This window comes from Ipomoea nil, unplaced genomic scaffold (genome assembly GCF_001879475.1).
Source record: "Ipomoea nil cultivar Tokyo-kokei standard unplaced genomic scaffold, Asagao_1.1 scaffold2926, whole genome shotgun sequence".
Classification (NCBI taxonomy): domain Eukaryota; kingdom Viridiplantae; phylum Streptophyta; class Magnoliopsida; order Solanales; family Convolvulaceae; genus Ipomoea; species Ipomoea nil.
In genome coordinates this window covers 1,682,024-1,706,422 of record NW_017619354.1, presented here as the reverse complement: position 1 = coordinate 1,706,422, position 24,399 = coordinate 1,682,024, and the positions used below count along the sequence as shown (strand labels likewise).

Below are 24,399 nucleotides of genomic sequence, written 5' to 3'. Positions count from 1 at the left end.
TTGAATTCAGATCGGCCCAACCTAATATTGCCATTTGATATACTTTCTTCAGTGGAATCCAAGAACGGGAGCAGCCCAAAAGACAAAAAAAAGTACTGATAGCTGAGGTAATAATGTATTTTCTCAACTATGAAATCAAGGATTTTAGAGGATCAAACATTTATCTCCACTGCTTGTTTTTTAAGGAGTAATTAATTCTCATGTTATTCAAGACTTCAACTGTTGCATCCTTCTACACTGCGAGTGTATTTGCATTAATATATTATATTATATGCTTACAGTTAACCGATTATAATATGTTAACTACAGACACATAATGACATTTAATATATTATGACACATAATTTTTAAACTAAGTTCTACACTACAAGGTAGACCTATGGGTGTAAATTAAATGAGTCGAATAGTTTGTGAGCGGCTCGGTCAAAATTCAGCTCGATCTCGAGCCAGCTCGTTTCGTAATCGAGTCGAGCTCGAACTTTAATTTTCAAACTTGAATTCGAGCCAATCCAAACTCAAATTCGACTCGACTCGTTTACATCCCTAGGTGGACCTGGTCCATCATATAACAATTGCACTTTTAGACATCATCAGATTCTCAAACTTCATGGAAACTATCCACTCCGCAAGGATTGGGGGAGGGGCCCAAAACAATATGGTTTGGATAAGGCCCAGTAAGAAGATATATGTTCACTATTAGATCTTTCTATAGACATTATTCCAAATGGCTAAACCCCAACCCTAAGGGTCCCCCACACCCCGGCCCGACATAGTATTTGGGAGGATGTAAATCATGGTAATTCAACTGAACATGAACCATAGAGGCTAGACAGGTACTCACTGCGCACGTGCAACTATTGTTGGTGTGTATTTTACATGGAAGCAGATTTGAACTCCGGGCAGGGCTGCCATGTAAAAGTTTTTATTTTTTGCCTGGTATTACTGGTAAGCATCTATATATGGCAGCAATTATATTCTCACGGGGAGAAGTTGAGCAAGATCATTCATGTCAATTTGCCCTTTAATATGACATTTTTCACTTGTCATACAAAAAGCTTTTGGTGTTGCAGGATTGCAAACCAGGCTTAAAAGCTAAAAAAAAAAGAACTTATCATCATTTGCCTTTTCTAATCCAAATGCGTTTGTTTGGGTCAAGGGTTGAATTCTAAAAAATGAGCGAAAAAATTTACATTATTCTAGTAGATTGACATCATTTTTGAGAGCTACGGGAGAATGTTCATGGAGGATGGAGGAGGAAAATTTTTCCATATCTACCAGGAGCAAAACTTTGTGGGTGATGCATGCTATGGCATCTTCCTGGGTGTAGAAGCCATGTCTGCTATGACCAACCTAGTGCTGGTAGTCAACGTTGTATTTTGAATTAACTTTTGTTAGCCTTCTAGTTTGGATGCCCCCACTCTCTTCCCCCAAAAAAGATTGTATGCAATAATATTTGATACAACACTTAATGTGCCTCCTTGCAATACTTTTTTTGAGGAAAAAAATATTTAATTTTTGATCATATGGTATAGCTAGATAAAATCAGCTTTATATAACGGCGTGGGCATACTTGAAAATATAAATAGTATTATATTATGAAAAAAATTACAGTACTGTGAATTAAGATACAACCTGGTTTTTTTAAAAGAAACTACAACTTACAAAATATTCAATTCAATTTTACAAATCATTATAAAAAAATTTTTCATTCAATTCTATCTTTTTACTAACAACATTTGAAATAGATTACACAACACTATATAAGTCCCAAAAGGAGTAAGTAAAATATACGAAGTTCTAAAAATTACGAATTTGATTCTTGCTAAAATTTTGATGGACAAGATTTCCCTAAGACTCCAAAAAAGTCAACTATTTTGACAGAATAAAACTGATTGAACGGTGTGACCTTAAAAGATCAGAGCAATACGATAACAAGCGTAGACCGAGTTGCAGCGTAGCAAGAAAGTGATGCATTTTCATTTTCCTATTCCTATGAACATATCTTAGAAGACGACGATCTCGGTGGAGGAGCTCCATAGCAATCCTTACTCATGGAGGAGAAGTTTAAAGATAGCGGCACTCCGCCGGCGGCAAGCTTCTCAACCCCGCAGAAGGCGGCGGAGGCCCCACCTTCGGACCCACCCACTTCTCGGCGAAGGGGCGGAGGCCAGAAGCGGAAAGCAAGCGCCTTAGGCAGCGGTGGAACTTCGACTCCTCTTTCTACTTCCTCGAAGCGTCAGGCTCGCGAAAAGCCGCCGCCGGTGCCCTTTCCTCCGATCCACAACGGTCCGTGCACCAGAGCTCGACAGCAGCCCAGCAACACCGCTCCCGTCGCCTCACCCTCAAATTCAGGCGTCCGCAGCGAGGCGGATGCGGCGCTGCTGGCCAGAGTTGGAGGGGCGGAGCTGCGGAAGGCCGAGGAAGCGTCAATTGAAGCGAAGGAGGATTTCGAGGCGTTGGAGGCAAAAATTGAAGCCGAGTTTGAAGCAATTAGGTCTCGAGATGCTAATGTTCATGTGGTGCCGAGTCATGCTGGTGAGTTCGAAATTCTCTTTACCAACGCATGATTTTGGCCTTATTGCTTAATTATGAGCTTTCAATTTCTATTGCGTGAGAAATTTGTGCGCTGGTTTTCGAGAATTTTTGATGTAGAAAGTTTTGTGCCCTTTACTATTTCCTGTAATTGCTTTTGTGCTGATAGTGAAAAAGAAAAAGCCAAGCCCAGTCCATTCCAAGATTATGTATTGGTTCTCTTTAACTCTGCAGGTTGGTTTTCTTGGACAAAAGTTCATTCATTGGAGGAGCAAACAATGCCATCCTTCTTTAATGGGAAGTCTCCAAACAGGACTCCTGAAATGTACATGGAGATACGCAATTTGATTATGAGAAAGTATCACGCAGACCCAAACACTCGTATTGAATTGAAGGATTTGTCTGAGCTCTCGACTGGTGTGTTGGATGCAAGGCAAGAGGTGATGGAGTTTCTGGACTACTGGGGTTTGATCAATTACCACCCTTTCCCACAACCTGATTCTGCTACGAATGTTGATACCAATGTAGAGGAAGCACCAAAGGAAGATTCTTTACTGGATAAGCTGTTCCGCTTTGAATCAGAGGCAACGTGGACACCAGTTGTTCCCAGGGCAAACATGACCACTCCAGCTCTGACATCTGGGCTATTTCCCGAGTCTACTTTGATTGAAGAATTGGGGAAGTCTGAGGGCCCTTCAGTTGAGTATCATTGTAACTCCTGCTCGGGTGATTGCTCCCGTAAACGTTATCATTGCCAGAAGCAGGTATCCTTATTTTTAATCCTTTTTACAGCATTGCTCTCAGTATATTCAAGTTTTGTCATGTTAAAAGAAACACCATACTTCATTTAAGTGTTGCACAGATTCCATATATAAATATATGAATGCAGATTATTTTCATACAACACTGTTCATGGGGCAAGGAGTCCAATGATACCCAATGTAGTTCTGAATTTGTAGTATCAATATAAAATGTCTACTTACATGACCCCTAATTGTGAATAATCTTGACTTCTGAGCCATGTTTGTCAAAAGTGGGCCCTTCACTGTGTGTTGATTTCCTTCTTTCTCTACAGGCAGATTTTGATTTATGTACAGAATGCTTCAACAATGGGAAGTTTGACCGTGATATGGCCCCCTCAGATTTCATTCTTATGGAGCCTGCTGAGGCTGGTGGTGCAAGCAGTGGGAAGTGGACTGATCAGGAGACACTCCTTCTCCTTGAAGCATTAGAACTTTACAAAGAAAACTGGAATGAGATTGCTGAGCATGTTGCAACAAAGACAAAAGCTCAGTGCATCTTGCATTTTGTCGAAATGCCAATTGAGGATATGTTCTTGGATGGTGATAATAAAATTGATGGCATTTTGAATACTGATGTTTCAGTGAATGATGACAATTCTGCATCTAAAGGTGGTCCCGAGACAACGGAGAGTAAGGATGATGGAAATGAGAATCAGCCTGCATCCTCATCAATTGAAGCTTTGAAGCCAGATGATGTAAATGATTCAAATGCTGAACAGGAATATGGCGAGAACATTGCACTCAAGGCTCTTAGGGAAGCATTTGTAGCTATTGATTCTTTTCCTTCACCTGGGGAACGTCTTTCATTTGCTGAAGCTGGCAATCCTGTAATGGCATTGGTATGTTAATTTTGTTTTTCTTTCTTGAGATGGATTAGTAATTCTGTTGTTCTATGTTTCTATGGGAAAAGTTAAAAGGTCTGTAAAATCAATTTTTCCAACCAATGAAACTTGTCTTCCAACCTGTGTTATCCTGGAAGCAATGTTTCAAAGCGATGTGGGACACAATGGTTCTGACCCTTTTTCCAATGTTATCTCAACTGTTGGTTCTCTATGGCTAATTGGCTAGTCTGCTGGTGTTGGACCTTCTGCAGACATGGGTGCTTCACCTGGATCCTCTTGAATACACTGAAATGTTATGCACACTGGTGTATTGATTTGGATAATGTTGTCTGCCAATTTTTTGCTTGCATGTTGAACATGTGATGATATCCAACACAGATACCTTACTCTGCATAACATAGCTGATGGTCATTTTGTAAACATTTATGACATTTCTTGTTTTAAACTATGAATTAACAATTCTATTTGGGAAATGATGCTACTTCAAAAGAGGAGCATCAAGAATTTCACATTGTTTTGGCAAGCTACCAAGGGTATCATTATGAAAAGATTTGATGCAATGAGCTTATAATCAATTTGTTCTAGATACTGAAAATAATTGAACTTGTTTTAATGGTCTCAATATTATGTTTTTGACCTCAGGCAACTTTCCTGGTAAAATTGGTGGAAGCTAATGTAGCTACTGCCTCTGTGCGTAGCTCTTTGAAAGCTGTTTCTGGTGAGCAATTAGCTGCCAGGCACTGTTTTCGTTTAGAAGATCCTCCTGATGACAAGAAATCATCCAACTCTGATAGGTTTGTCAACCTTCCTATTAGCATTAATTACCTAATAATGAGTGAATATTGAATATGGTGTTTATAAAATATGCAGAGCTGTTACTGAGTCAACTGAGCCTGAAGCGCAGCAGGATGAGCAGCAGAATAATAAATTGCAGCATGAAGAGCCTAATTCAGTTAATGGTAAAATTGATTCTTCTGTTGAACAGAATAATGAGAGTAAACAAGCAGAAGAGAATAATGAAAAAAGAGAAACCATGGAGAACAAGAAACAGAGTGAAGCTGGGGAGAGCAGTGTAAAGGGACAAGGAGAAGAAACACTTTCTCATTGTGAACATTCAGAAAAATCCGAGTCCAGAAAGGGAACTGATGTAAAGGTTAATGACATGGTTGTTGAATCACTTCATGTGAATGGAAGAGATGAAGCAGATCTGCAAAAGCAAGAAACACCAAGTACCGGTGAAGGTTTTGATACTCAAAAATCAAAAGTGGAGCCACCTTCCAGTTCCACAAAGGAGTGTGAAGATAGAGCCATACCATCTCATTCTGTGGATTCTCCAAAAGATGAGGATATGATGCCTGCCACAGAAAAGAAAGAGCCTGAGCAATCCATGTCGATGGTTGAAAACAAAGTTAAATCAACAGGTTTGTCCCTCACAATCTGATTGTAGATTATAGGCTCCAAAGACAAGATTATCATTAAATTGAAGCTCCAACTAAGGCTCAGATTTTGATCAATTGATTTAAATTTTATTTATTTCTTCCCAGTAGGTGAAGAAAAAGACTGCAAGATTGAGAAGAAAGATGCTTCAAATAAAAATGATCTGGATATTGATAAGATTAAGCATGCTGCAGTCACTGCTTTGTCAGCTGCAGCAGTGAAGGCAAAGTTTCTTGCAGAGCAAGAAGAAGATCAAATTCGGAAGCTTGCTGCATCATTAATAGAAAAACAGGTAATTCTTATTGCTAATCAACCTGCCTTTTGTTAGTGTCTTGCTAGAAGATCTGCTATTGTTTTATTTGTTGTGTTTTGGCTGTTGCCATTAAATTGGCTTTACATTGGAACTGAAATTCTGATTAGCCTACTTAGAACTGAGAAGCCTTAGTAAAACTGTGCCAGTTGGAGGAACTAAGAACAGCTTGCCTAGATGATAAAGTTAAATAATTTTACATTGTTTTTATGCTAAAATTTTCATATTTTACAGAATGCAATGGGATGCTTTCCTTGTTACATATCAGCTATCTGCAAAGTGTTGTGTTCCTTTTCAAATTCTTTCATTTTCCTGTTACTTATTAGTAAAATCCAGGCTCAGCCTAGGGTCCGAGCAATCACAAATAATTGCATTTTGCTGGCCAATTGCATATCACGGTCTCCTAATTTTGCTGTGGCATTTTGAGCTGATGTTAAATCAGTACTTTGTTTCATTCACTCTTTTTGTATTGCTAGATAAGTTTGGTAAATCTTGATTAATTTGCAGTTACACAAGCTGGAGACCAAGTTGGGCTTCTTCAGTGAGATGGAGACCACCTTAGTAAGGGTTAGAGAACAGTTGGATAGGTCAAAACAGAAACTTTTCCATGAGAGAGCACAGATAATTGCAAGCCGATTTGGCATTTCTGGATCCTCAGCTCGTCCCATGTCACAACCATTACCTGCCAACAAACCTGGAATGACTTTTCCTGGGACAGCTCCTAGGCCGTTAACTGGCATGGGCCCTGCAATAAGGCCACCAATTTCCAGGCCCCTGATGGCATCAATGCCTGCTCCCAGCTCATTTATGCCCACAGCAGTTGCAGGTAGTTCGGTACAACCTTCAAACACAGACAAGGTCTCATCGGTTGGGAATAAGTAATCTTCATTCTCTTGGATCCATTTTAGTTTTATTAGAGACGAGCCTGGAAACGCCCTCCTTACCCTGTAAGTATCTCCTCGAACTTTTTAGCAGTATAATCAACATTGGTTGTGCTTTTGTTATTATACATCCAATTAGTTCTCATTGTGATTATATTCAAGTGTTTGGTTTGCCCAATACATTATACAGATTCTTTGTGTTGCTTTTGAACCCCGGTTGGCCAGAGTGGTCGGTCTCAGTAGTGAAATGCAACAAGCGATATATAGTATGGATCGGACTCTAGTTATGGCGTTCAGCATTAGCAGGTTGCAGTTAATTTTTCGGAGCCTGGCATCTTGGAATAGGCAAAATCCTCGAAAGTACTTTCCTGCCTATATTGTGTCGGACTTCCTGTAGTAAAACCTCATGATTCTTGTAGTCGCATGTATGTGCTAGTATATGTAAAAACTAGAAGCTTTGGAATGAACATTTTGAGATATTCATAGTAGCAGTAGCTTTGGTACATTATATTGTACTGCCCTTTCTGTCACCTTAAGAATCATAGCAGTCGGATGTTTCGTTGTACTGTATTTTTAAGCATGTTAATTCAGATCTACAATGAAAGTTACTCCATAATTGAATAACATGTAACACAGAAGAATCGTTACAAAGTTATCACCCAAAATCGGCTGGAGTTATATACAGAGGATCCAATTCCGTAACACTGGCAGCTATTCATAGTTCATTTTTAGTAGTTGAGTCTAATTTGATTTGGGGTGACCTACAATTAAATTGTGGTTGTCTAGGCCACAATATGTTAATATGAATTTTGCATTTTTACTCCGAGTGTATCTTAAAATAGTAATTACAGACTTTTTCATAAATTAAAGTCTAATTGATTATTTAAGGTTATGGTATGCATTTTGTCTACATTTCTACCTTTCTTCAAAAAGGAGAAGATACTCCAACGGCCTCACCTCTAAGTCTTAGTGGAAGTAAATAATTGTGAGACCGTCTCTCGATCGCCTACTCCAACGGCCTCCTCTCGTTTCTTTCCCTGCTCCGATCGTCTCTTAATCGTCTGTCCTTTGACCTCTCATCCGCTGCTGGCACCTCTTCCCGCCTCCCTTCCACCTCCACCATCTCCTCCGACCCCTCACCGATGTTTCTTCCTCCTTCACCACCGTCCCTCGCCATCTCTAACTTCAGATCTAAGCTTCTTTATCTTTTTTCAGCGGTTCAATAAATTTTGGTGTTTAAGATTTGTTTTGGCTGTTTTAGATTTGATTTTCATCTGTTGTTTTGTTAAAGTTATTCCCACTCGTTTTGTTTGCGAGTTATTTCCTCTCGTGTCTTTTGCGAGTTTTCCTCTCGTTTATTTGACGAGTTATTTTTTCATAAGGTGAAACAATTTATCTGATAATGGAGTATGTTTGCTTCATCCTGAGCACCGAAGAAGATATGAACCTTGATATGCAGTTCAGATTAATGGAGATATTGTCTATGGACAGACGAGCCACAATAGAGTCAGACTTGGATAGCAAGATTATTAACAATATCAAAGAAGCTTCAGGTTCTCCAAACGAATTCAGCTTTAATATTGAAAAACAATAAGAGATTCAAGTTTCGTGTAGCATTGATAATTTGTTTCAATGTCTGATTGTAAGAATGTTTTATCATTTCATCGATCTTATTGTAAACTTTTCATCATATGATTAATGAATTAGCTCTTTTATTTCAAAATAAAAATAATAATAATGTGAGACCCATTAGTAATAACCGAACATTGCATTATATATATGTCTGCCAATGAAATAAAATCATGGGATTTATTTGGATTGATCAAGCAGTAAAAACTATGCTTGGCGCAAATTTGTTAGGGTTTTCTTGGCGGTTTGGTGTGTTCGGGTTAGCATAAATTATACATTAAGCTGTAATTTTGCAATATAAAAGATAAAATAAAGAAATGATGGACAATCATATGATCACAAGAAATTAAAGGGTGTGAGGGTAATATGAAAGTTTAAAGGAGAGCATTATATTAATTAATATAATTCTTTATTCCCTTGGGGCTTCTGTCTTCCATTCTGCATGCATGTGTGAAGTTTGATTGTACACTACGTACAATTAAACTCCAATACATAGAGTCAGTTTAATTCGTACTACGTACCGCGGGCAAGATCGAAATTGAAGGTTGACCAATTCAAGCTACTTTATTTATTTTGTTCCAGAATCCATTTCTGATTTCTGACAAATGGCCCGAAAAAAATCAGAGAGAGAGATTAGTATCCTTAAGTCTAGGAAGAGGAGTGAGTGGGGATGGAAAGACGGCTCTCTAGGCTTCTTTCTTGAATCTATTACCATCAAACTTCTGTTTTTTCTCCTTTCTTTCAGACTTTCCATTATCCCTTGCCTTTCTCCTTCAGGACCTATCATCTTCATTTCTTACATTTCTTCTTCAACTCCATCTCATCTATCAATATAATATTATGGTTTTTTTTATATATATATGCTTTGGTTTCCTAGTTTTGTTCATGGAGTTTTGATTTGTAGTAGTGCCTGGTGATAAGATAGGTGTGGTGTGGTTGATCAGTATTCGGTTTTCTGGAGATTAGCAGTGCCTTCTTCTGTGTTTCTTTTCTTTTCATATATATATATATAGAGAGAGATAGAGAGATTGCATGTGGTCAAGGTCTCCATAAGTAATGTCTTCCCCATCGTCTGAAGATTCTGCGCAGCCGCCGCCTTCAGATTCCCCACCGCCTCCTGATGATTCATCGTCTCCCCCTCCACCAAATAACAAATCCTCGCCTCCTCCGCCGTCTAACGGCGACTCGCCGCCGCCACCTCCCCCGCCTCCGCCTCCTCCTCCACCGCCTCCTCCGCCCCCACCCGGCGATAATAACGCGCTTTCCCCACCCTCACGCCCAAAGAAACACAAAAACTCGTCATCCAATAACAACGACAAACTCTTAATTGCAGGAGTTGCGGCAGGAGGTGCCCTGTTGATTCTTGTTTTGATAGTCTTCGTGGTCTCTTGCTGTAGACGCAAAAGGCGAAGATCTCATCATAACCAGATGCAATATTTCACTGACAATTCTCCCAAGAAAGGTCCGTATATTAGCGTTACTGCATATTTATTATTTCATCCGTCCCATTTTATGTGTTTGATTTGATTAACCAGGCTTAACTGAAGTTATTTTTAATCCAATTTTTCATAATATTAAGTTTAATATTAGCCAAGCAGTGCTCAGATGACACCAGGGTTGGACTCCAATAGGGGAGGTTGTGAGTTCGAGCCTCGAAAAAGATTTTATAATCATATAATTTGTTGAGTGTCTGTGAATGAACTGATCCACCACTTGATATTTCGTCTCTATTTACCTGGTGCTGAACTCAGCCCTTCCAGCAATTCACCCGACCTAATATTCCACACCTTCACCTGATACTAGATTTGATCCTTTCAATAGTATCCTTAACTGGTGTTAGATTTGGCTCATCTTAGTCACTCTCTGACACAACAATTTCTCACAACCAACATTACATTTTCGAAAAGCAAAGTGCACTTCCACACCTTCACCTGATACTAAATTTGACCCTTTCAATAATTTATTCTTAACTGGTGTTAGATTTGGCTCATCTTAATCACTCTCTGACCCAACGATTTCTCACAACCAGCATTACATTTTCGAAAAGCAAAGTGCACCCTTTAAACTTTCATCCAAGAGTAACTAATTAAATAATACTCCATATCATATAATTGAACTTGATCTTTCAAATCTCGGTCCAACAATAACCAATAGTATCTAGCAATAGTCTTTTTATATATTATATGCTCAAGATTAGGAATATCTGATCTCATGCATTTTTGCAGGTAATAATTATTATAATAACAGCGGGCCATACGGGACTTGGCAACCAAACAATAAGCCAACTGGCGATTATTTTGTTAAGATGCCACCTCCCCCTCCGAGCGCCGGCGTGAGCTCAGAGCATGCATGGCCGCTGGTGCCTCCGCCGCCGCCGCCAATGCTGAGTAGCGACATGAGCTCCGCTGCTTTCTCCGGTCCACAACAAGCAGCTCTGCCGCCGCCGCATCCGGCCATGGCTCTCGGGTTTAACCAAAGCAGTTTCACATATGACGACCTGGCAGCGGCAACTGGAGGGTTCTCTAAGGCTAACCTATTAGGGCAGGGCGGGTTCGGGTACGTATACAAAGGTGTGTTGCCAAATGGCAAGGACATTGCGGTGAAGTGCCTCAAATCTAACAGCGGACAAGGAGAGCGAGAGTTTCAGGCCGAGGTTGAGATCATCAGTCGTGTCCATCATCGTCACCTCGTCTCTTTGGTCGGATACTGCATTTCTGGCTCTCAAAGGATGCTCATCTATGAGTTTGTGCCCAACGGCACTCTCGAATATCACATTCGAGGTAAGATACATTCTTACTATGCTTTAATTTGATCCGTTTTGTGGCGACCAGAAAAATCCTCAGTCATTATCTGAGAGTGTGGATTGGACCAGCTTAAGTTGTCTATAGCTGACTAGCTCAAACCAAAAAAATATTGAGATTTGAACTCGTGATCTTGTGGTTACAAGTCTATATCCTTAACTATATCTTGGCTTGGGTGATGTTCAAATTGATCAATTTTGTTACTCTATGTTGGTGGGATATTATGTCTTAATGAGCGAAAATTTAATTTTGCAGCAACTGCTATGGATTTCCCAACCAGGCTTAAAATTGCACTAGGTTCCGCCAAAGGGTTTGCTTATCTACACGAAGATTGTAAGTCTGGATTGATAATTTCCTTCATATAATTATATTGTGAGTAATGATAATTAAATTGAATATTTGAGTACTGCAGGCCACCCTCGCATTATACACAGAGATATTAAGGCTGCAAATATTTTGTTGGACTACAATTTTGATGCAAAGGTACTTAGCTTTGCATAAGATCAAAATTTCCTTTCCTTTCCTTTCATTTCATTTCATTTAGTTATATATTTAAAGTTTATATTTGATTATGACTCATTAATTGTTGATACTTGATCCATTGAATTTAGGTTGCTGATTTTGGACTGGCTAAGCTCAGCAATGATACCCAAACCCACGTCTCAACACGCATCATGGGAACATTCGGGTGAATATATATACATACATACACTATCAGTTTATTATATATGTACATTCGGCGATTATATATATAGGAGCAGATGAGAGTTGTTACGTTTTATTTTGATTTTGTTAATTGTGGTTGGGTTTTGATAGGTACTTGGCACCAGAATATGCATCTAGCGGCAAACTGACTGAAAAATCTGATGTTTACTCATATGGAGTTATGCTCCTGGAACTCATAACTGGGCGACGCCCCATGGATGTTAATGGCGAAGATGAAACCTTAGTCGACTGGGTACATATATATATATATATATATATATTCATCAATTCCAGATGCAGTAATTAAGAAGAGTAGAACATATGATTGATTAAGGAAAATGATATATGATCTGCAGGCTAGGCCTATTCTGGCGCGGTCTGTAGAAGGTGGAAGTTTCGAAGGGCTGGTGGATCCACGGTTGGAGAACAACTACAACCACCAGGAGATGCATCGCATGGTGGCTTGTGCTGCTGCTTGCGTTAGGCATTCTGCTAGGAGACGTCCAAAAATGAGCCAGGTACATTAATTGTTCCTACCCACAATGCAATGTTTTATTTAAATCTCCAGGTACTTACAATTCAGCAAGGAGATTAGTCACTGTGTCCGAGTTGTGATGTCCTACAACGGCCTTGTTTGGTAAATAGCTGGTAGCTGATAGCTGATTGTGTTAATTAGATAATAGCATTAGCTGATTGTGGTAGAAAATTAGGTGTTAGCTGATAGGTGTTTGGTATATTTAATGCAGATTGTGCGTGCTTTGGAAGGAGACGTTCAGTTGGCTGATCTAAACGAGGGAGTGATGAAATCCACGAACGAGAGTTCAGAGTACGATTCGGGCACAGACACAAAGGGCGGGAAATATGGAGGAGGAGGAGGAGGAGAAGGGGGGTCGAGCGCGGAGTTCTCCAGCGGCGAGTATGTCGGCAGCGGCGGCCGAACACGCCACACTCCTTAAACAATATTGTCTGTCTGATCTCATAGATCTATCTTCTTCCACAATAATAATAGTCAGTCAAGAAAATTGGCTTTCTGGGAACTGCATGCAAAATCACATATGTGCTGGCTACTGGCTGGCCTGGTGATATGATGCATGCATAATAAAGACTTACGGCTTCACACTTCACAGCGCGCCACGCACTGGTGTTATGTTGTGTTTTTTGCTTTCTGGGTGGAATATTATATATGTCGCCCGGTGCCCGGTGCGACACACTTCCACCACAGATCGATCGAGGAGTAGATTAGAGAGATTATTATTGTGAAGTCACCTATCTCATCTCTTTCCCCCTAAAGCAAGCACCTTAATTGATGACTTGCAGTTTTTATGGTTAATTTGTGTTCAATTCATTTTTGGACTCATTTGTATTCCCTTTTGGATCAGAATCGAAGAACGTTTTAATTTATGGAATCACTTTTCCTTTTCAAAACTATCACATTTTATATCTTATGTTGTGATTTGATGACATAGTTGTAGCATTTCTAAACAAAAGCTCACAGATTCAAGTCATTGGCATATCATGTTATTAAGCAGATATTACTATTGTAGTCACCAAAAAAGTATGTGTCTATTACTACCTCTATTTAATTTTATGTCTCTAGTACAATGACTTAAATAAAGTTATTTACAATTTATAAATATAAAATAATATTAAATTTAGTATTTATATATAATTTATATATTGAGAAACTATATATTGAAAATACTTTTAAACATATAAACTAAAATTTAAAAATAATAAGAGAATAAGCAAAGAAGGAAGTTTTGGTTTGAACAATAAATAGTAAATTGGACAAGTCAAATAAGACAAAATGAGTAATATTTAATACATTTAACTTGAACAATGTAGATATCCATTCAATGTCAACAACAACAATATGACTGATAATCCAATATTATTTTACTTGAATTTGTAGATGCATCCAAGGCATGTGGATGTGAAATTTCATTTAAAAGCTTGCTTCTAGCGGCATGGTGTAATCAAAAGTACATGGTGATGACATGGTTTAAAATAACAATATTTGTACCATTTTTAAAAATAATTTAGTCTCAATGTTATTTACTTATTTATTTATCAATTTGTTATTACACTTGATAGGTTATACACTTCAGATCCGTATTCCCGCTTTTTAGTCGAGTCGGGGCCAAAGAGTTTGATCCCTGTCTACGGGTTGAGGTCAAAGGTAACGGGTCAAATCCGCCCAAACCTTCTGCCTTTAAAAGGGCTTTTAGCCCTTCGGGATAAGGGGTTTCTCCCTTGATTCCATTCATCACTCTCTCTCTCTAGAGATACTATTCTCTCTCTCTCTCTAAGACAAAACCTCTCCCTTCTCTCTCAGGGGATTCAAGATCACATATGAATAAAAGATATAACTTTGTTCTATATCTTCTTGTCTTCCTCCTTGTTCATACACTTATATACATGTACACACATCCTATCTACTAGAATTAGTACTATCATTTTGGCGCCGATTGTGGGTTCGATCCTTACAGATGGCGCCAAAATGATAGTACTAATTCCCTTGTATATGGTGTATGTACCGTATGTATGTATATAGATCATGTATATATGAAATGGACACAGAAAATAGAAAGAAGATCCAAGGTATAGAGTAAAATCCTTCTTTTATTCAATGTTGTGTTTGGGCAATAGTTATGTTGTGCATCCGTATGCACCATTAACGACGTCGTTTTATTAAAAATGCGCATCCCACTTTAAAAAAAATTCAGTTTTGATTCCCCTCAACAGCATTATGTTGTTTATTCATTTTGGAATTTTAGTTCATAGATTTTGGAATTTTAGTTCATTGATTTTGGATATATAGTTCAAATTATGCACAATATAATGTTGTTGCTGGGAATCGAAACTGATTTTTTTTTTTTAAATAAGATGCGCATTTTTTTTAATAAAACGACATCGTTTTGCACCATGCATGATGCATACGGATGCACGTCATAATTTGCCATGTTTGGGTGTTTTACGGTAAGAGAGAAGGGGGAGCGCATGGCATGAAATGAGAGAGAGAGCTCATGGAGCCAAAAATCCAAAAGGCCCCTAATTTAGAGGGTGGGAAGGAGGCCCCATATTTAGAGGGCCAAGAGCCCTTTTATAGGGTGGGAAGGAGGTGGCGTGTTTGACCTCAACCCGCAGACTGGGATCAAACCGTTCAGCCCTCAATGTACAGCCATTTGGCCACATCATCAGCCAATGAACGTTTTGAAGCTTCACCCAAAGTTATAATCTACTAAAACACATCGAGTCAATAGTGATTCTACTAAAGCTCGAACCCACAACCTCTTATGTAGAAGTTCAATTTGATGCCATTAAACCATAAGGTTTTTGACATATATTGTCATTTATTACAAAGATACTTGACACATCATTTATTTGTTTCTCATAGGTAAGTTAAGTAAGATACGATATGAGATGAATTTTCCAGACGGGTAGAACATAGACACAGTATCACCGGTTACAGTTTTGTATACTATTTCTAATACCAATAAGAGTTAGTTCATTAGCTCCTTATAAAATAGAGATGATTTTAGGAACAAAATACTAAACTAAAACAGCAAAAATCACAACTTATAAAATTAAAAGAAATTAAATTTCTGTGAATTATTAATTAAATTTTAAGAAATCAAAGTTAAAATGTATGAAATCTTAAAAACCTTAATCACAAAACTAAAGTAAATTTCGAATTTACTACAAAACATAATTCATAAAACTAGGATTTATAGACAAAATCTTAATAATCTATAAAGAGTTAATACTCGATTTGGTCCCTTGACTATTAAAATGTCACTATTTTAGTTGTTGATTTTCAAACTTGTTCAATTTTATCTCTAAATATATAATTATTTATCAAAATGACCCAAGCAGGACTATATTGGTTTGAACAAAAGACTATTTTCAATAAAAATTGCATAATTGATGATGAAATTGAACACCATTACAATAATGAATCTATATATTTTATGTGATATAATAATCATTAATTAATTTATATATATATATATATATATATATATATATATATATATATATAACTTTTTTATTTATATTATATATTATTAAGGTCATCATACAAATAACACAAATAAATGGAGCGTTATGCTGTGGACCCGTGTCCACCATGTACACAGTGGACACGTTGTATATTCATAATTTCTATACTGTAGATTCATAAAATTTATAATATAGATTCATAATTTCTGTACTGTAGATTCATAATTTCTTTATTGTAGATTCATAATTTCTATATTGTAGATTCATCAACTTTATAATGTAGATTCATAATTTATATATTGCATATTCATAATTTATGTACTGTAGATTCATAATTTGATAACTATGTGTTCATAATTTGATAATTATACAGTTTAGAAATTATAAATCTACCGTACAAAAATTATGAATGTGCAGTATAGAAATTATGAATCTACAATATAGATTTTATAAATTTACAATATAAAAATTATGGATCTACAATTTAAAAATTATGAATCTACAATATAAAAATTATGAATGTACAGCGTGTCCACCATGTGGTCAATAACATAATTTGCCAAAATAAATATACAGTGTCCAAATTATTTACATTTTATATTCTGATCCAACCCAAAACATATACATAATGCAGTATGTCCCTAAACCTAAGTATAAAGGCTCAAAATGCTTAACCGCAGCACTCCGTTTTCTTCCTTCTCCGAATCTCCGCCATCGCCTTCTACAGTACGACAGTTTGGGCGTAGTGTGGGCGTTTTGGTCATTTGCGACGCAACGAGGGCATTTGCGACCTCTTTGGACGCCACCACGCCGCCGGTAAATACATATTCCACGCAAAGTAGGGGCTTCAAGTAGATAGTATCTAGGTCTTCTACATAAGCCAGGGAAATAAATTTGCATTGTTCTTGGGTGAACCTCTGGAGTGCTTTGTGGACAAGGATAGATTGATGTTACATGTTATATATGATATGTTATTTTGACATCTTTTCTTTAAAGACCCTAACTGAGATAAAGGGATTGTGATATTTGTTTTTTTAATCAAATTATTAGTTAGTAGGAATTGTGGTGCTCCTTGCTTATAGTAAGCTTGTCTTAGTTACGCAGGGATATGTGTGTATCGGCTGACACTTAGTAATGCACTTTGACCGAAAGAGTTCTCTGCTAAACTGTGAAAGAGTTCTCTGCTAAACTGTGTATTGGAAAAGATGAGCAATTGTGTTTTATTCTTGTTGAAATCTTTCAACAATCATCTTCCTTACATTTTTCTGGAGCAGCTGTTTTCTATCTAATGTACTATTCCATTCTAATCATATTATTAGTTAGTAAGAATTGTGGTGCTCATATTTTTGCTTATAGTATGCTTGTCTTAGTTGAGCAGGGATATGTGTGTATCGGCTCATTGACACTGTTCCCTACAAAACTATGTATTGGACCGTTCCCTACAAAACTATGTATTGGGGAAGATGGGCAGTTGTGTTTTGTCCTTACGTTCAAATCTTTCAACAATCATCCACCTTACATTTTTCTATAGCAGTTATCTTCTATCTAATGTACTATTCCATTGTACGTGCTTTAATTATTGCTGTTTAATGCCTTCAGATTATAAAATCCCTTTTATTTTGAAATGTTTAATGTTGGGTAGGCAAACTTAAAGAGCAGGCAAATGAGGGATGGATGACTAACATTAGGCAAATGAGGGATGGATGACTAACATTAGGCAAATGAAGGATGGATGACTAACATTAGGCAAATGAAGGATGGATGACTAACATTAGGCAAATGAAGGATGAATGACTAACATTAGGCAAATGAAGGATGAATGACTAACATTAGGCAAATGAGGGAGGAATGACTAACATTAGGGTGAAGGATGAGCTGCAGACAAAAAAGATCGGAAGGAGGTAACCAGCGTCCATGAAGCTGTGAAGCTATCAAGTCCCTGAAGCAAATCAATTCAAAGGTTTCGTTTTTATTTTATTTTTTGAATTTTGATTTAGTTTTTATTGTTGTAAAAATCTTTTAAATTGTTTTGTTCTTTACAGATCAATACACGATGTAATAGAATTTCAAAAAAGATTCAAATTCAGAATCAGAATCAACCTCAACTCAATTTCAACCTGTTGAGCAACATGCTGATTCGGTAGACATACATACTGATCCTGAAATTAGGAGTTAACTACTGTTCAGGGAAGAGTTTCTGAAAAAGATAAATACTCCGTAGAGCTCCTCATGGAGGCTGGAGGACCGGAGGTCGAGGTTGAAGCCTTGTTTGGATCCTTGACTCTACGGAGTACTTATCTGAACAGTAGTTGATTCCTAATTTCAGCATCAGTAGGTATGTCTACAGAATCACGCTGAACTTGAGGTTGATTCTGAATCTGAATCTTTTTTGAAATTTCATTACATTGTGTATTGATCTGTAAAAAACAAAACAATTTAAAAGATTTTTACAACATCAAAACTAAATCAAAATTTAAATAATAAAATAAAAACAAAACCTTTGAATTGATTTGTTTCAGGGACTTATAGCTTCACCAACGATGCCGGTTACCTCCTTCAGATCTTTTTTGTCTGCTAATAGCTTGGCTATTTGTATGAGTGAAAATTTAATTTGCAGCAACTGTTATGGATTTCCCAACCAGGCTTAAAATTGCACTAGGTTCCGCCAAAGGGTTTGCTTATCTACACGAAGATTGTAAGTCTTGATTGATAATTTCCTTCATATAATTATATTGTGAGTAATGATAACTAAATTGAATATTTGAGTACTGCAGGCCACCCTCGCATTATACACAGAGATATTAAGGCTGCAAATATTTTGTTGGACTACAATTTTGATGCAAAGGTACTTAGCTTGCATAAGATCAAAATTTCCTTTCCTTTCATTTCAACTATTTATATATTTCAAGTTTATATTTGATTATAACTCACTGATTGTTGAGTTAATATAGGTTGCTGATTTTGGACTGGCTAAGCTCAGCAATGATACCCAAACCCACGTCTCAACACGCATCATGGGAACATTCGGGTGAATATATACATACTACACTATCAGTTTATGTACATTCGGCTATTATATATCAACCATATATAGGAGCAGCTGAGAGGTGTTATGTTTTGTTTTGATTTTGTTAATTGAATTGAATGTATACGTTTTCATAGGTACTTGGTACCAGAATATGCATCTAGTGGCAAACTGACTGAAAAATCTGATGTTTACTCTTATGGAGTTATGCTCCTGGAACTCATAACTGGGCGACGCCCCATGGATGTTAATGGCGAAGATGAAACCTTAGTCGATTGGGTAGTAGAACATATGATTGTTTGATTGATTAAGGGAAATGATATATGATGTTCTATGTTGGATCTGTAGGCTAGGCCGATTCTGATGCGGTCTGTAGAAGGTTGAAATTTCAAAGGGCTGGTGGATCCGCGGTTGGAGAACAACTACAACCACCAGGAGATGCATCGCATGGTGGCTTGTGCCGCTGCTTGCGTTAGGCATTCTGCCAGGAGACGTCCTAAAATGAGCTAGGTACATTAATTCAGCAAGGGGATTAGTCAATGTGTGCGACAGAGAAAACGACAACATATTTAATTTAATGTTTACTGGGCGCATGGCATGCAGATTGTGCGTGCTTTGGAAGGAGACGTTCAGTTGGCTGATCTAAACGAGGGAGTGATGAAATCCACGAACGAGAGTTCGGAGTACGATTCGAGCACAGAGACAAGGGGCGGGAAATATGGAGGAGGAGGAGGAGCGTCGAGCGTGGAGTTCTCCAGCGGCGAGTATGTCGGCGGCCGAACACACCACGCTCCTTAATAATAGTCAGTCAAGAAAATTTGGCTTTCTGGGAACTGCATGCATGCAAAATCACGTATGTGCTGGCTGCAGTGGCACGTACTGGCTGGCCGGCCTGGTGATATCATGCATGACGTACACTACCCTTACGGCTTCACAGTGCGCCACTGCTACGGTGTTACGTTGTGCTTTTTGCTTTCTGGCCTGGGTGGATTACATGAGTTCCGATCCACCACAGAGCTGAGGAGTAGATTACAGAGATAGATTGTGAAGTCAGCTATATATCTCTTTCCCCCTAAAGCAAGCACCTTAATTGATGGCTTGCAATTTTTATGGTTAATTTGTGGACTCATTTGTATTCCCTTTTGGATCAGAAGAACGTTATTATGGAATCACTTTTCCATTTCAAAAATATCACATTTTATAATCTTATCAAATCCATTATCAAGCTAAGCTGCGGTTTAATTTGATAGCATGGTTGTGGCACTTTGATACTATGATTGTAGTCACCAAAATAAAATATAAAAAAAAATGCCTATTATATTACCACATCTATTTCATTTTAGGTCTCTAGTGACGTACTTAAATAAAATTATTTACAATTTATAAATTTTTATAATATTAAATATAGTATTAATATATATAATTTATATATTCAGAAACTATATTGAAAATACTTTAAACACAGAAACTAAAATTTAAAAATAATAAGAAAATAAGCAAGGATAAAAGTGTTGGTTTGAACAATAAATAGTAAATTGGACAACTAAAATAAGACGAAATGAGTAATATTTAATACATTATTATTTAACTTGAACGATGTAGATATCCATTCAATGTCAACAACCGTACAACAATCCATTCAATGTCAACAACCGTACAACAATATGATTGATACTCCGATATTGTTTTTTTTTTGAAGAAGAAGAAGAAGAAGCTCCGATATTGTTTTAATTACTTGAATTTGTAGGTGCCTCAAGGCATTAGTCTAGTGCGTGTGAAATTTCATTTAAAAGCTTGCTTCTAGCAACATGGCATGGTCAAAACTCAAAAGTGTACATGGTGACATGGTTTACCATTAAATAATTAGTCTCAATGTTATTGCCTTATTGGTTGCAGCAAAAATGAGTGATGATGAGTGTATGGGTGTAAAATGTCGTCTTCAGGGGATTGGGGGTTATGACGCGTAATATGTAACAACAAGAAACTAGGCACGCACTAGTACTAGGAAATCAACAAGAAGCGTGTGAGATTGAGGCTACGGTAACTAAACATATTAACACAAACACATATTAACAAGAGATAAACACGAAATAAAAAAAATAGGACTCAAACTAGGGTGCATTATTATCTAGATACTTCAACAACCTATGGGATTAGGGAGAACAAAGAACCAAGGAATCAATTGGGAATAGACGTATGTATCCTAGTCTACGAACTACTCTCATGATTAATAAACAAGGGTTAGAACAAGGAATTGCCCCACTCTCGTGACGTATCAATTCCTAGTCCATCAAGCACACAAAGCATCTAAAACCTCCAATTTCTCCTATTTTCATATGAACAAATCGGGTTTATGCCAGGGGTGGCTAAAATCATTGACCCAATTCTCATTGTAGCCAATAATTCTCCAAATACATGCTAATGAATGTGTACATCAAACATTAACAAGATATAAACACAAATCTTTCATAAACTCAAGAACCCTAGGTTAGAGTTCTTCCCCTTTTTTGCAACAATCGCAAACTAAGCATCAAAATATGTAATACAACCCTAACTCAAGTCCATAAACTAACTACTCATGATCAAATAGTATAAATAACACAAAAACACAAGCATTTAACATAAATCTTGCAAAAGAAAGAGATAAGGGAAAGAAAGCTTCTCTATTGAAAATGGGTGGTAGGATCCTGAAATGTTAGAGTCCAAGTTTCAAATCCAAGATTACAAGTTTCAAAAGTGTTAAGAAACCTAAATCTAAGCTTAATCTAACACTAAAATATGAAGAGAAATGAATAAGAGTGTCTAGGGTTCTAACAAGAGTCAAAATCGAGTAGAAATGACCAAAATCGAACTTTAAAAAGGGCAGAGCACAGTGACACGGCCAAGGACGTGGCCATGTCACTGGCCGTGTCTAAAATGGCAGTGTTCTGGAATCTGCACAGAAATTACACGGCCACAGACTTGGCCGTGCACTTGGCCGTGTCTTTTGGCCTTCAAAATGTCAGAATTTGGAACTATGGTCCCATGAATGTTGTAGCCCTTCAAGTATTCTTTCCAATGGCGCATGAATCACTTCATTTGGACTTTCCTAGGTGGAGATATGATCCAAAAAACGAACAGTGGTAGATTTTGGACTGTAAGTTTGGAACTTCAACTTCAATGATGATTTTGACCCCTGTGACTTCCTTTTTAGGCTTTTGTGTTTATATAAGAATTGTAGCCCTTTGAGTCTTATTTCCAATGACACAATAATTACTTCATTTCAACACTTCTAGGCTGAGATATAGTCAAAATATCGAACAATGGTCAAAATGAGCGAAAATTGCAATGCATTGATCTTTTGCTCCTCTTTTGTTTTGGTTTGCCCAAATGACCAACACCATTGAAACCACCACTCTTAGGCTCCCTTGGAAGTGTTTTATCCATCATCTTAGCTTCTCCTTGGCTCCCATGGACTCCTAATCCATCCTAAACGCTTCTTTTGACTCCAATGACCACCAAAGTGCATGAAACTACTCATTTTTTGCTTCCAAAGCTTTTCAAACCAAACTTCTAGCAAAAAACACAATTTAGTCCTAATCTCATGAAATTTGGAATGATCTATATGCAAAATGGCTTAGTGAAAAGGAGGAAAAATATAGACAAATAAGCACTTATCAGTTATTTATTTATCAACTTGTTTCACTTTTAGTGGGTGTTCGGTTCACAAATTGTTAGATTCGTACTGGTACTTTTATTTTTTAAGAAACGAGCTTCAATTAATATCTAGCAACCAGAGCATAAATACAATAGCAGGGAATGACCGTCTGATCCATGACAGAGCTTCCTAGCAAGCAATTACCTCGGCTAGGCTCGGGTTTCGATTACAATGGAACATCTCGTTAATTGTCACAAAGCTCTCAAAATGATTTCGAAGAACAACCTCAAACCCCCACCAATTCATCAGCAGAGAAGATTGTCGCGTTGACATTGCATTTTAGAAAGTTTTGTAAATAACTCAAACTTTGAAGTGCAGGTGAAATGTGTTAAAAGTACAAGTAACAGTTTCATAGAATGCAACAATAGTGTAACTAAAATATGTATGTTAAAAGTGCAAGCAACAACTTCTAATAGTGCAACGATATTAAGTGCACATAACATATCATTAATTGCACCAATGTGAAAGGTAAATTACTTGCACTCTAAATATAATATAGAAGGTTACACTTTTAAGTGATTTTACTTGCATACTTGCACATGTTATTTAATTTGCACTTTTAAGTGATTTTATTTGCATTGTTTACCTACACAATTGCACTTCAAAATTTGAGTTATTTACAAAAATGTATCGCATTAAAAAAAAAATTGCATATGATCCGTTGATCTTTTCATATGGATGGCTCGTAATAGTTCCTAGTTCTCTAATGGGCAGCAATTCTCACACACACACACACACACACACACACACACACACACACACACACACACACACACACACACACACACACACACACACACACACACATATATATATATATATATATATATATATTTATATATTGATCTTTTTTGTTAAGGTGGAGGTTGTAGTGCTTTTTTTTTTAAATGTAAACACATGGGTAATCCTTAGCCAAATTTGTTTCCTAATTTCTTAGATCATCATCATTGTGATTTGGAGTTGCGATTTCATCATCATCGATCGAGTGTTCGTCCATGGAAAGTAATATAATCATTGTTTTTTAAAAATTTGTTTGCTCGTTCTTTTGAGTATAACATTGTCTTTATTTGGATATTGGTGTATATGTACACATGTCTGTATAGTACGGTTGTGCATTCGGGTGTGCTGGTTGTACAACCTCGTGTTATGAGTTGTGCATTGCAGACTAGTGAGATGTGCATAAGTGCGGTGCATCGTAGGACATTGGGATGTCCATCATAGGATTTTTTGGCGGTGTTTGAAACAACCAACGAGCTATCAATGCACGACATTCAATATAGAAATGCACAACATTCTGTATAGAAAATGCACAGCTTCTAATGCGACTAATTTACCCCTAACTGTATATTTTCTAATATTTTAAAGAGATTTATTTTCTTAATCTGTGTGATTTGTTCCTTTTTAATCTCAACCGTGCATCATTCTGATTTAATGGTCTAGATTAGTTCTCACGTTCTTACATTAAAGGTGGTTCTCATGAGAGTGCGATCCCATATTTTATATATATATATATATATATATATATATATATATATATATATATATATATATATATATATATATATATATATATATATATATATATATATATATATATGAGGGTTCAGTTGTTCAGATGAGAACAAGTTTTTTTGTAAAAGGTGATAACTTATCTAATCTATCTATTTAAATAAAAATCAACAATTAAGAGTTGCTGAAAAGTGAAGTTTGCTTGATAGAGGAGGATGTAAAGGTT

At 37.1% G+C, this 24,399-nt stretch overlaps 2 protein-coding genes across 4 annotated transcripts; both read left to right on the top strand.

Annotated features, from left to right (window-relative positions):
• The first annotated feature begins 1,944 nt into the window (after positions 1-1,944).
• On the top strand, positions 1,945-7,406 carry LOC109161803 (SWI/SNF complex subunit SWI3D). Of its 3 annotated transcripts, none has more exons than XM_019310321.1 (8): positions 1,945-2,535; positions 2,767-3,296; positions 3,608-4,174; positions 4,820-4,971; positions 5,048-5,598; positions 5,725-5,906; positions 6,432-6,871; positions 6,996-7,406. In XM_019310321.1, exons 1-7 carry the CDS (start codon positions 2,052-2,054, stop codon positions 6,804-6,806), a joined length of 2,841 nt encoding a protein of 946 aa, XP_019165866.1. In that variant the 5' UTR covers positions 1,945-2,051; the 3' UTR covers positions 6,807-6,871; positions 6,996-7,406. The 3 variants fall into 3 exon arrangements, with proteins under 3 accessions (XP_019165866.1, XP_019165864.1, XP_019165865.1); XM_019310319.1 differs by having other exon boundaries at positions 5,722-5,906; XM_019310320.1 differs by having other exon boundaries at positions 5,722-5,906; positions 6,968-7,406.
• A 1,987-nt stretch (positions 7,407-9,393) lies between these two features.
• On the top strand, positions 9,394-13,321 carry LOC109161805 (proline-rich receptor-like protein kinase PERK7). The gene is made up of 8 exons (XM_019310323.1): positions 9,394-9,896; positions 10,660-11,214; positions 11,491-11,568; positions 11,648-11,718; positions 11,847-11,923; positions 12,052-12,193; positions 12,297-12,458; positions 12,687-13,321. The coding sequence occupies exons 1-8, from the start codon at positions 9,491-9,493 to the stop codon at positions 12,894-12,896; spliced, it is 1,701 nt and encodes a 566-aa protein (XP_019165868.1). The 5' UTR covers positions 9,394-9,490; the 3' UTR covers positions 12,897-13,321.
• Positions 13,322-24,399: the final 11,078 nt, after the last annotated feature.

Bases quoted from the DNA above. Each gene is read 5' to 3' on its own strand.
- LOC109161803 (XM_019310319.1), top strand. From the start codon at position 2,052: ATGGAGGAGAAGTTTAAAGATAGCGGCACTCCGCCGGCGGCAAGCTTC. The intron at 2,536-2,766 runs GTGAGTTCGAAA...TTAACTCTGCAG, and splicing joins TGTGGTGCCGAGTCATGCTG to GTTGGTTTTCTTGGACAAAA. The intron at 5,599-5,721 runs GTTTGTCCCTCA...ATTTCTTCCCAG, and splicing joins AAACAAAGTTAAATCAACAG to TAGGTGAAGAAAAAGACTGC.
- LOC109161805 (XM_019310323.1), top strand. From the start codon at position 9,491: ATGTCTTCCCCATCGTCTGAAGATTCTGCGCAGCCGCCGCCTTCAGAT. The intron at 9,897-10,659 runs GTCCGTATATTA...GCATTTTTGCAG, and splicing joins TGACAATTCTCCCAAGAAAG to GTAATAATTATTATAATAAC. The intron at 11,569-11,647 runs GTAAGTCTGGAT...TGAGTACTGCAG, and splicing joins TGCTTATCTACACGAAGATT to GCCACCCTCGCATTATACAC.